General features: G+C 57.7%; 1 protein-coding gene across 1 annotated transcript; it reads right to left on the bottom strand.

Annotated features, from left to right (window-relative positions):
* Positions 1-364: 364 nt before the first annotated feature.
* GSS (glutathione synthetase) lies at positions 365-11424 on the bottom strand. The gene is made up of 13 exons (XM_059862922.1): positions 11318-11424; positions 10530-10665; positions 9298-9443; positions 7976-8051; positions 7049-7188; positions 6818-6934; positions 6508-6588; positions 6147-6224; positions 4488-4554; positions 3690-3884; positions 3186-3267; positions 2654-2843; positions 365-1983 (listed from the first exon to the last, which is right to left on the bottom strand). Exons 2-13 carry the CDS (start codon positions 10656-10658, stop codon positions 1860-1862), a joined length of 1425 nt encoding a protein of 474 aa, XP_059718905.1. The 5' UTR covers positions 10659-10665; positions 11318-11424; the 3' UTR covers positions 365-1859.
* Between the last annotated feature and the right edge of the window lie 843 nt (positions 11425-12267).

Here is a 12267-nt window from a genome sequence, read left to right as displayed (position 1 = left end):
GGCTTTTGGGATGGGGAGGGGCAGGTTCCTGCCAGCATGATGTTTTTCCCTGGACTGGGATTTACTGTGGCTGGCTGTGCTGGCTCCAGGGCTGCACCCTGTGCCTCAGTTTCTCCCTGGTCTCCAGCCAGTGCTGCTCCGAGGCTCGTGGAAAGCACAAGACAGTGTGACACCCACGTGTCACTGACCCCCTCATGCAGCCCTGGTTCCAGGGAGCTGGGTGAGGAGGCTCAGGGCTGTCAGCACAGCTCAGGGCTGCCTCACCTCCACCCCAGGCCTGCTCCCCTTCCAGGCACAGCCATGGATCTTTGCATACCCGGCCAGGTGTGCTCCTGGGCTTGGACAAATGTGGCACAAACAGCAGTCAGATTGCACATTCCTTTTAATCTCTGGCTTGGGGTAATCAATCCCCCAACAAAACACCCAGGAAGCCCAGTTTCAGTCACACCTGGAGAATGGAGCAGTTTCCCAGGTGACTGATTGGTGATTAATGCCACAGCAGCAAAGAGCCAGCAGGGCTGGCACTCAGCACACCCAGGCTGCAGGAATTCTGCCTTTGTGCTGCTTCTGTCACTCAGCACATCCACTCTGCAGGAATTCTGCTTTTGTGCTGGTTCTGCCACTCAGCACATCCCATTCTGCAGGAATTCTGCCTCTGTGCTGGTTCTGTGTAACTGACAGGGCTGGGCTGAGGCTGCCTGGGCTCTGCACTGCCAGAAAGGTGCAGCTTTTAGGGCTGAGGAGGAGAAGGGGCTGGAGGAAGAGGCAGAAGACCTTGAGCAGGAGAGCCCACCCTCCTCCACTGCTGTGCTGTTCCCACTGATCCATAAAACCTGGAGGGAGCCATGTCTCCCCCTTTGCTGGTGCTGGTCCCAGAGTAAGGTGCTGGGAGCTGGGGCTGTGCTGCCCAGCCTCCCCTGCAATTCCTTTGCTTCCTCACCACAGAGCTCCCAGTCTTAGCAGAAGCACTGCCAAGGCTGGGGCTTCCTGGCAGGAAGATGCTCAGGGTTTGATTTGCAGTGGGATGCACTGGCCCAAACCCAGAGTGCTTTGGGATTTATCAACACACACAAGGCTCCAATTCTCTGCTACCTTGGGAGCTGCCTCCATCTCTGAGGGATTCTTACACCAGCCTGTGGAGAGCTGCTGACAGGGCTGCAGGAGGCAGCGGGAGCCTGCCCCAGACCCTGCACTGCTGCCTGCCCCGTGTGGCACAGAGGCACCCAGTCCAAGAAAACAGGAGCTGGGCAAAGCAAAAGCAAGAGGCCCTTGGACAAATTACCCAGGGCAGCTGTGCCTGGTGCAGGAGCCCTGAGGATCCTCAGGCACAGAGGAAAACAGAAATCAGGACAGCAGCAGCAGGGGAAGGAGGACTGGAGGGGCCATGGGAAGTGGAGCTGAGCTCTCTAAGCTGGAGAGCACTGAGGCACTGGATGAAGATAAAGGCTGATACTTGCCCATCCACCTTTCTCCTCTCATTCCTTAGTCTGCCTATGTCTCCAGAAACCATGCAGCATAAGGAGCTCAGAAGTGGGAGCAGCACAAAGGCCTGTAGTGGCACCTTGACCTTTGCTCTGCATCCCCCTGCCCCCAGGCCAGGCCCCAAGGGAACATCCAGAACCCTGCAGTCCTGGGAGTCACAGCTGGGCTGTGCCCAGGGCAGGGCCCCCTGAGCAGGCAGAGCAAGGCAATCCTTCCTGGAGGGGGAATCACCAGAAGAAGCTGGGGCTGAGCAGCTGAATCACACAGTCCCTCCTCACAGCCTCCAGCAGTCAGACCGTGGCAAGCACCCTCAGGAGAAATCCCTGGGGCAGATCAGCTCTTGAGGCAGCAGAGAGAGGGGGGTGGGCTGTGGCTCCTCACACCAGGTACGGCGTGTCCAGCACGGCCACCCCGGCTGCCACGCCGCCGTCCGCGTGCTCGATGGCCTTGGTGCGCAGCAGGTGCCCGGGGGCCTGGTTCAGCACCAGCTCCTGGCCCTGCCTGCAAAGAGAGGGACACTGAGCCCCTGCAGAGCACACAGCTCCTGGCAGTTCTCTGGGGCAGCAGGATGCACCTTCCCCGTCAGCACACAGGGCAGGGCAGAGCCCCAGGGCTAACGTGGGGGCCCTGCAGTGGTGGCTGCACTGGCCATTCTGCAAATGGGAGTGCCAGGGGCTGAACGCTGCCAGAGCACCTTTGTTCCCAAAACTGTGTGAAAAGGACTTTCATTTATACCCTATGGAAATGTGGGTTATGAGGGTTTAAAACAAAAGCAGCTCCTATTAGGGTTGAACAGGCATTAGGCCTTCAGGTATTTCAGAGATCACCAGGGCTTCAGAAAAGCCACACATGGGGCTGCAGTCAGAATCCAAGAAGTGCTCCCAGAAATCAGGGATGAGACACACCGAGCCCAGGATCCCACTGCACCAGTAACTGCCAGTACCAGCCCCAACAGCTCGTTTGGTAGCAGGTTCAGAGCAGCAGCTCAGCATGTGCATACGTGCTCAGAGCTGCTCCCAGGGGCACAGACTGAGTGGTCACATCTGTCCCCTGCACCTGCACGTCCCCAGACATGTGTCCTGTGACTGTGCTTGGGCTGCACAGAGGGCAAAATGCTCCTGCTCCACATCAGGAGCAGGGAACTGCCCTGGAACACAAGCACATTGCTCACCTGACATAGACACCAAAGATCCCAAGCTCGGAGATGCACTTGGATGCTTGGAGGGGACTGTGAGCCCTCAGCAGGTAATTCAGTGCTGGCTGGGGTTTGATCTTATCCATCAAGATGTAGGAGGTTCTCTCAGGGCTGTCTTTGATCTTCTCCAGAACCTCCCTGAGCTCTTCACCGTAGAGGTTGTTCCCTGGCAAACAAAACCAGCACATCAAGCCCTTCCAGGACAGCAGAAGCCCCTGGCCCCAGCTCTGTGGCCCTGGCAGCCCAAATAACCCAGTCTTTGTCTCCCCAGGTGCTGCCTGGGCTCCCCACACTCAGCACCAGGGCCTTGGGAGCTCCTCCAGGAGCAGAACTGCCTTAGTGGCAAGACTAGTCCCCATGGCTATGAGTAGCCACAAACCACCCTTTATCCCTCAGCACAAGATCAGGAGCTGGCACAGAGCTCCTGCCTGTCCCAAATATAGCACAAACCACAACGGAAACCCCCAGGAGCCCAGCCCAGCCCACACCTCCAGAGCCCAGCTCATACCTCCACCTTCACGCTGAGGCTTCAGCACGAAGCGGTCGGGGTCAGCGATGGCTGTGGCAGCTATTCTGTCACCCTCTTCACCCTGGCAGGAAAGGATGGAAACAGGTGGACACCAGGAATCATTTCTTCATGGACAGGGTGGTTTCACACTGGACTGAGCTGGATGGAGTCACCACTCGTGGAGGTGTTCAAGGAATGATGGGACATGGCACTCAGTGCCATGGTCTAGCTGATAATGTGGTGTTTGGAGTTTGTGGTGTTTGGTTGGAGTTGATAATGAGGTGTTTGGTCAAAGGTTGGACTCTCTGCTCTTGGAGGGCTTTTCCAACCTAAACGGTTCTGTGAACAACAAAACATCAGGGAGCAGCAGGGGCTCCTCGGCAGATGCCTCTGAGCAGAGGCACCAACAAATCCCCCAAGGACCACTGCTTGAGAAGAAGAGAGGGCTTTGCTAAGAGCACAGGAGTGCACGTCCCTTCCTGCTCCAGCCCCGCTCCCACTCACCTCATCCAGGGAGTAGAGTCCTGCAAAGGTGGCTCTAATCCGGGCGATGGCCTCGGGGTGGCCTGGCAGCAGCTTCTCCAGCGTCCCTGGCCTGCTGAGCTCCTGCTGCACCTTCTTGGTGCCTGCCAGCTGCGTGGCAATGTCGGGGCACTTCACTGCCCGGGAGCGCTCCAGCAGCAGCCGCGCCTCCCAGTTCTGAGGCAGCGCAGGAGCAACCACGCCGGGAGGGAAAACAACACACCAAAGGTTTGCTCTGCTCTTTTCTGTGCAGATATCGACATATGGCTTGTCTCCTCCCTCCTGCCTGCTGGCAGGGACGGGGCGGGGAGCAGCACTCCAGAGAAAAGCAGGCATGAATTTCCCGCCACCTCTGGGTGGCACAGTTAAATTATTCCACTGTGTGCACCTTCCCCAGCTTGACAAGTGCTGCCACCTCCAGACAGCAGCAAGATCTGCTCTGTGCTATTATTACCTGCAGCCTGATCGTGCTAGGAGAGCACAGAGTGATCTGTAGACAAAGTCTGAAACCTTTGAGCAAGTGCTCACACCTGTTAACCCCTATTGTACAGAAATAATTCAGTGCTGTGCTAAGGGATCACCCCCTGGAGAAGAAAGCCACCCATTTTTCTTACTGCAAGGTCATGCACCTGCTCTCTGGAGTCACAGCCTCCAAATAAGCTCAGCCATACTAGTCTGGACTGACCCCACCCCATACAGAGTAGCTGCCCCTGGGATTATTTGGAGCTCCCTGGGCAGTGCCCAGCTGGTGGTTTCTGGGGCAGGGGGGTGGGTACTGACCTGCTCATTGTAGATCTGGGGCATGTAGCCCTCTCTGTAATACACCACTGCAACCTCCTGGCCGTCCCTGGAATGGAAACCAGAAGTGCTCACAGAGCCAGGCCAGGCCCTGCCCCATCCCAGCACCAAGGGGGGATCACAGCCCCTGCCCCTTCTCCTTGGCCTCCAGCCTTCCTGCTCCTGCCTGGCTCTGCCTCAGCAAGCTGAACACTGCAAGCTCCTCTCCACTGAACCACAGCTCGGCCTGTCCCAAGCACAGGGAGCTGACACCCAGCCTCTGCTCCAACCAAAGGCTCAATAATCCCTCAGCACAAAGCCAGCTCTGCAGCTGGCACCCAGCTCTGCAGAGAGGTAAGCACCTCATTTTTAACAGCTTTTAACCCCATCGTGGCCTGGGGGGCTCAGGCTAGAGAAAAGGAGGCTCAGGGGGGACCTTGTGGCTCTGCACAACTCCTGACAGGAGGGGACAGCAGGGGGGGATAGGGCTCTGCTCCCAGGGAACAGGGACAGGACAAGAGGAAATGTCCTCAAGTTGCACCACAGGAGGTTTAGACTGGAGTTTAGGGAAAATCTCTTCACTGAAAATGTGGTCAAGCATTAGGACAGGTGGCTCAGGACAGTGGAGGGACCTGAAGAAGTGAGGCTGTGGCACGTGTTCAGTGGTGCTGGGTTACAAGTTGGACTCGATCTCAGAGGTCTTTTCCAACCTTAACAGCTCTGTGATTCTTGAAGCTGGAAGGAACAAAGTTCCTCTTCTGTGGCAATTCAAGGTAGGACATCAACTCAACAACCTGAGAGTCACCAAACCAGCCTGCCAGGACTGAGCTGGCAGCACAGCTGTAGCACCACACACCCAAGCTTTGGCCTCAAAACTGTGCACTTGGTCTGGGAGCTGCTGGCAGGCAGACAGGAGGCATCCAACAGTGACAGGGGAGGATGCTCAGGAGGAAGAACAAGGGATACACTTTCCCCTCAACTATCAGCCATGACAATACATTCATTAATTAAACACACCACAGATGGCAAAGTCGAAAAATCAGCCTCACTACAGAAAAACCACTGTCACAAAACCACGTATTTTCTTAGGTTCATATTCCAGCTCATAGGAGTGCCTTCCCTTAGGCTCATACAGCTCTCAGCACATTATCTGGAAATAGGACAAACGTCACACTTGGGACCAGCTGGGAGTCTGTGATCCTCCCATCCTGGTCTCCACAGGGAGTGGGCAAGACACAGAGTTCAAACCCAAGAGATCCCCAAAGGACATGGAATGCTTCCTCCTCCTGCACTAACAACCCAGCCCAGCTCCCACTGGCAGAGCAGCACGTGAACAGTACACAGGAAATGGCTCTGTGGAAGCCTCTCAAACAGCCAGGGCTGCTCAGAGCAGACCTTTGTGGAGGAGGTAAAGATCTACCAGAGCAATGAAGCCTGAAGGAGGAAGATTATGACTGCAGCTGTGAGGCACTGATGTGTGTCTGCAAAACCTCACCACTGTGAGCACAAAGCCATCTCAGCTCCAAGAGGAAGCAGCAGGCTGGAGCATGGAAGAGAACTGCTTCCTCAGTCACTTCTTGCAGGCAGCCTTGGCTGCAGGCTCCCACGGCAGCCCCGTGTGCCCAGGAGCGGGCAGGAGTGCGCACCTTGGCTCATACTCACATATACAGCCTCCTGCTGGCATCCAGGGAGCCCTGCTCAAACACATCCCGGAACCGCTTCCTCACCACACGGATATTCCTGCAAGAGGAGTGCCAGAGTCACCAGGCTGGGCACAGCTACCTGAGCTGCAGAGCATGGGTGGAATTCGTGGCTGCAGTAAGGAGGATCTGTAGATTCCTTCACAGATAGCCTCAGGCTTTGTGCTGTGGAGCCAGAGAAATCCTACAAATCCCAAAAAACTCCCTGTTTAGGAACGCATCCTACGTTTCCTATGATGTTCCAGCTGTTTGCTCAGCTTTCCATACCAGAAACTGAACCATAACCTCCTCACTTTCCCATCCCAGGAAAATTCAAACTTTACCTGTTCCAAAGCTCATTTTCTACACAACGCTGATCAAAAATATTCCTCTGGACTTCCTCCACCAGAAACATCACGACAGCCCTGGAAGAGATACCAAGGACATCATTAAACCCATAAACACTCCACATGCTCCTAGCTGGATCACCAGCTTTCCTGGATTTTTACATGAAACAAGGGACACTTGTTTCATGTAAAAATGTGTTTGGCATCTCCTCCCAGGCTTCCTCTTCATCTCACCCTTTGAGATCACTCCACCTGAACTGGACAGCTTTCCATCTCTGTGATTCAGGCTCCCTGCACTGCTCCTTACCTTTGGGATCCATAGAGCTCCCAGGCTTTGGCAATGCCCAAGGCCAGCCCCTTCGCTGGGTTGTTGGGCAGCAGCTGTGATGCCTCCTCACTCTTTCCCAGCACTTTCAACACCAACCTGTGGAACACAAATGCTGTAAATGCCATGTCCAAGCCCAGCTGGAGCAAGGGAGCAGCCTGGAGAGCACAGGGGCCATGCAGGGCAGCTGCTGCAGCGGGAGGTGCTCCTTACCTGTGGACGTCGGCGGTGCGGGAGGTGAGCCCCCCGAAGCTGGCAGCAATGGTGTTTATCTCTATCTGCCTGAGAGCTGCTGTGCCATCCAGCCCACAGTCAAACATGTAATCTGAGCGGTTGATGCCCAAAACCACAGTCTGGAACACAGGGAAGGGAGCTGGGGTCTGCTGGTGCCTTTAACTGCAAATCCTTCGATGACCTTGCTTCAAAATCCTCCCAGGGCAGACCCGGTCAGAGAATTCCAGAATGGGTTGGGTTGGAAGGGACTTTAAAGACCACCTCATCCCAGCCCCTGCAGCTGGCAGGGACACCTTCCACTAGACCAAGTTGCTCCAAGCCCTGTCCAACCTGGACTTGAATATTTTCAGGGATGGGACAGCCACAGCTTCTCAGGGCAACCTGTCCTAGCAGTTCAACACCTGCACAGTAAATTTCCTAATATCTCATCTAAACCTACTCAGTGTCTGGTTGAGGCCATTCCCTTTTGTCCTGTCACCCTCAGTTTGATACAAACCATGCAGGTCACACACCTGGGTGCTCTGCTCCCTGCCCACAGCCCTCTCAGAGCTCCAGAAGAGCTCCCAACCCTAAAAGTAAAGGGGCTTCTGCAGCGATGGCCTGGCCAGTGCAGGTCCCAACAGGACACATGTCCCTGCACACTCTGAGGCTCCCAGAGGACAAAGACAAACCCCATGAACTCCTCCCTCTCCAGGCCAGGCTGTTTCCAGCAGCACCAACCAAGGAGCTCAGCTGTTCAACAGGGCAAGGTCCTGAGCTCACCAGCTGTGACAAGACATTGCAGGGCAGGGAGTGACCAGCCTGGCACAGCTCAGAGTCCACAGAGGAAAAGCCTGCAGCCAGAGCCCAGGCATCCCCACCACAATGCCAAGGGGCACAGACCACTAGGATCCCCTGCCAAGGTACCTGAGCCAAGCCTTCCTCCAAAACCTGCTTGTAGATTCTGAAGAGTCGAGCTGTGAAGTCGTCTACCTTGATGGTGCTGGAGAGAAACACAGACCATGTCAGCCCCCAGCTGCTGCCACAGAGGAACAAGAAAATTAATTCTTCTGCAGAAAAAGCCCTTAGCAGGGGCATTCTCCAGCACAAAGAGCAGTACCATGTCCTATGGGGATCTCTTGGGTTTGAACTGGGGCTCAACCAAGTGCTGGAGCACTGTGAAACACCTCCCCATGAATGCTCAGTGCAAAACCACAAGACAAACCCAGCATGCCAAGCACAGCCTCTCCACAAAAGGCCCTCCTGTGTAGAGGTGACTCACTGGCAGGGCAGAGATGGGACAAGCAAAGCCAAAGAAATGCAGCAGAATTCTGCAGGTTCAGGCAGGAACCACAGGTTTCTCTGGGCCTGCACACACAGTGCAGAGAGGCTTCACAAGCTCCATCCAATCCCCCTGTCCTGTCAGGCTCCAAACCCCACACGCTGTGGCCCTGCTAGAGCAGATCTGGCTTTTCCTCAGGGCCCCAAATCCTGAGCAGCACCTCCAGGGAGCTGTCCTGGCACAGGGCAGGCACCTGAGCACACACAAGCCCCAGGTACTGCATTCTTTAACCACAGGTACAAACATGTCCCCACAAGCTCTGGCTGCAGCCAGCTCTGGAACAGCACCAAAGGGTGAGGATTTAACAGAACAAAAGGATGCTGGAAAACAGCCTCCTCTGCTCTGTCCCAGTGCCAGAGGCAGCAGAACGTGCACAGGCAGCACAGAACAGGCAGTGGGAAGGGAAGAGGGATTTGTGGAAGCATCAGCCCCACAATTACGAGTGACAAAGTCAGGGATGGTCACTCCAGCCCAGGGCAACAGCAACAGATAACTCAGCAGAAGCCAGGAGCCAGAGCTTGTGGCTGGGAAAGAAGGCATGGGGGTGACTGATGGAGGGTGTGGAAACAGAACAGACACCTCCTTTTCATCACTGCTGCAGCAGAGCTGGTGGTTACTGAACAGACACAGGCAGATGCAGAACAAGACTAAAAGAGACTCCTAAATCCAGGACTCAAAGACACCAGTGATTTGCATTTAAGGCCCAGGGGCTAAAAAGCTCACAAGTATGGATTCACAAGCCTGAAAAAGTGGCAAAGTTGAAGATGATAGATAGGGAATCAGGTCTTGGCCAGATGTCCCATTTTCTGGGGCCCAAGAAGACCTCAGAAAGGTAGGGATGCCACAAGGGTGATAAAGGCTTTACATTTAAAATATTTCATTAAAATGCAACACACAAAAACGTTACCTGGCCAGAGTTTGCTCCAGGAATTCTTTGTTTTGACTGACAGCATCCACCAGCAGGTTAAAATCCTGCTGGACAGCATAGGCTTGTTCAAACAAGGCCCGTGGCACTGCAGATGGGAGCAGCGTGAAGGGGGCATAATTCACCACCTGCAGGCAGGGATGCAGCACAGCAGTCAGGTCTGGGCAGCTGAAGAGGAGCTAAGGAGGTGCTTGCTCTGCTTGTCTGAAGGCACCCCCAGCCCTGCAGGGCAGACACATGGATGGCCTCAACCCTGCTGATTCCCCACTTCTGAGGGCTCTGCTTTATGAACCACCCGCAGGGCACTGCTGCTGCAGCGCCTGGGCTGGGCTGACTGCCTCCCCCTGAACTGGACAGCACTGCCTCCAGAACTGCTCAGGGGCAGAGAAAAAGTTCATTTGCCAGTCCTGGGTTCTGGCTGTCTGGTTCTTACTTCCTTTGATCCCTGCTCCAGAGCCCTGGCTCATCCCGTATCTCAGGCACGGGATCACACTCCAAGTCCATATATTACACCACAGAGAAGTTTTCAATTCACCTGGATTTTCACATGAAACAAGGGACACTGGCAGTGTGTTTGGCCTCTCCTCCCAGGCTCTCTCTTCCTCTCACCCTCTGAGATCACTCAGAGTCCTGATCTGACATCAAGGAGCAGTGCTTTGGTGAACACCTCCCTCCTTGTACCCCTGCCAGCTGCCTGCTTGCCCCCAGGCTCCTCAGGGACCCTTCCCCAACGGCCCCATCCCTCCTGCACAGGGGCACTTCTTCCTCTGAGACTCCTCATGGCATTCTGCTCCAACAGGCTGAGCCCTCCCACCCCAGCCATCTGTCAGGTAAATCCAACACATCAGCCATCTCCAGCCCTGTCACCTCACCCCAGTTATGGGACAAAGGCTGACTGTAGCTGGGAACATGCCAAAAGAGGCCCCTCCGTGAGACTCTCCTCTGGTTCAAAGGTTCATATGGGTGGTGAGAGGCTGGGAAAGGGAATACCTCCCAGCACCACAACAGGCAACTTCCTAAGCCTTCCCAGATCTATCTCTCTCATTGGAAAAGGGAATCTGTATGGCAGGGCTGTCCCTCGGGGAACTGTGCTCATCATCGGGATGGGCTGTGAGCTGCACCCCAGCGAAGGCTGTCCCTTGGGGAGCAGCTCCTTGCCAAGGGCTCGGGGACCCCCGGCACGGCAGCGGCTCCTCCCCGCGCTGTGCACTCACATCCGAGGCGTTGGGCTGCTCCCCGGTCCGCATCAGCACCCCCGCCAGCAGCGCCGCGTCCACCGCCACCGCCGCCGCCTCCCGCACGGCCGCCGCGTCCCGCAACACGTCCTGCCAGGCCGCGGCCATGGCAGCGCTGCGGGCACAGCACAGCGTCAGCGCCCGGCCCGCAGCCTGAGCCGGCCCCGGCTGTCCCCGGCCCCTGTGCCCTGAGCCCCGGCTGTCCCCGGCCCCTGTGCCCTGAGCCCCGGCTGTCCCCACTCCCTGTCCCCAGCCCCTGCGCCCTGAGCCGGCCCCGGCTGTCCCCGGCCCCCGTGCCCTGAGCCCCGGCTGTCCCCGGCCCCTGTGCCCTGAGCCCCGGCTGTCCCCGGCTGTCCCCGGCCCCTGTGCCCTGAGCCCCGGCTGTCCCCGGCCCCCGTGCCCTGAGCCCCGGCTGTCCCCGGCCCCTGTGCCCTGAGCCCCGGCTGTCCCCGCTCCCTGTGCCCAGCCCCTGCGCCCTGAGCCCGGCCCCAGGCCGTCCCCAGCCCCCGTTCTCTGAGCGCTGGCCCCTGTGCCCTGAGCCCCTGACTGTCCCCAGCCCCTGTGTCCTGAGCCCCAGCTGTCCCCGGCCCCTGGCTGTCCCCGCTCCCTGTCGCCACGCCGGCCCCCTGTCCCCAGATCGTCAGTGCGCCCCGACCCTGGCCCGCGAACCCCGGCCCCTTCCTGGTTCCCGCTCCCCGCTTCCTGAGCCCCAGCCCTCGGCACATCGCTGTCCCCGAGCCCGCCGTCTGTCCAAGCCCCTCACTGACCCCCGGTCCGTCCCGGCGCACCCGGTTCCACCGCCCGGACCCGGACCTGCTCCAGCCGCTCGGTGCGGGCGCTGCGGACCGCCCCGTGATTGGACGGGCCGCGCCCCTCGCTCCGCCCCTCATGCAGATTGGCAGCTCAATATACCAATCAGCATGGGGAAAGCGCCTGTCGTGTGCGATGCCGCGCAGCGGGGGCGGGAGGAGGAGGAGGAGCCGCGTCGGGAGCGCGCAGCGCGCACGCGCCGGGCCGTGTCACGGCGGTGTGACATCATATCACGACATCCTGAGGGCGACAAGGGCGCTGGTGGGGCTGCTCGCCCGCGTCTGGGGCTGCAGCTCGTGAAATCCGCCCGCTGCGTGCAGGGGCTGCTCGGGACCAGAGCTACTGGGAGCCCAGAGCCATGGAAGGGGTTGGCGCAGTGTTCGTAGAGGCCCTTTCCAACATCAGCGGTCCTGTAAATCCGTGCGAACACCTTCACCGCCATTGCTGTCCTCATGGGAGCTGAATCACCCTGGGCAGGCAGGGCAGGACAGAGCAACTGCGGACCCGCCTGAGGAAGGGAAAGGAATTAGGAATATCGTTATGTTTTCCGTTTCTTGCCCTGTTCCTCACCCAGGGGCCTCTGCTGCGCTGCCCCGGCAGGGCCTGGGAAGGGCTGGCCGAGGGTTCGCGGTGCAGCCCCAGGGCTGATGGCCCCTGTAGTTCCCATGGAGCTGTCCCGTGCTCCCGGTGTCCCCAGGGCATGTCCCGGCCCTGTGCCGCGGCACGGAGGTGCTCCCAGGTTCTCAGCAGTGTTCTGGGTGCAAGCTGAGGTTTTTCTGGCCCTGTGACTGTGGGTTTGTGCTCTCTGCCCTCGTGTCACACAGAGCCAAGGCTGGGGATCTTCTGGGCCTCTTCACCGGGGGACACCTGGGAAAGAGCAGGTCTCAGAACCCTTTCATGTACTTAC

The sequence above is a fragment of the Haemorhous mexicanus genome, chromosome 18 (assembly GCF_027477595.1).
Source record: "Haemorhous mexicanus isolate bHaeMex1 chromosome 18, bHaeMex1.pri, whole genome shotgun sequence".
NCBI classification, from domain to species: Eukaryota; Metazoa; Chordata; class Aves; order Passeriformes; family Fringillidae; genus Haemorhous; species Haemorhous mexicanus.
The sequence above is the reverse complement of the archived record's forward strand: the minus strand, read 5'-3'. Positions and strand labels throughout refer to the sequence as shown.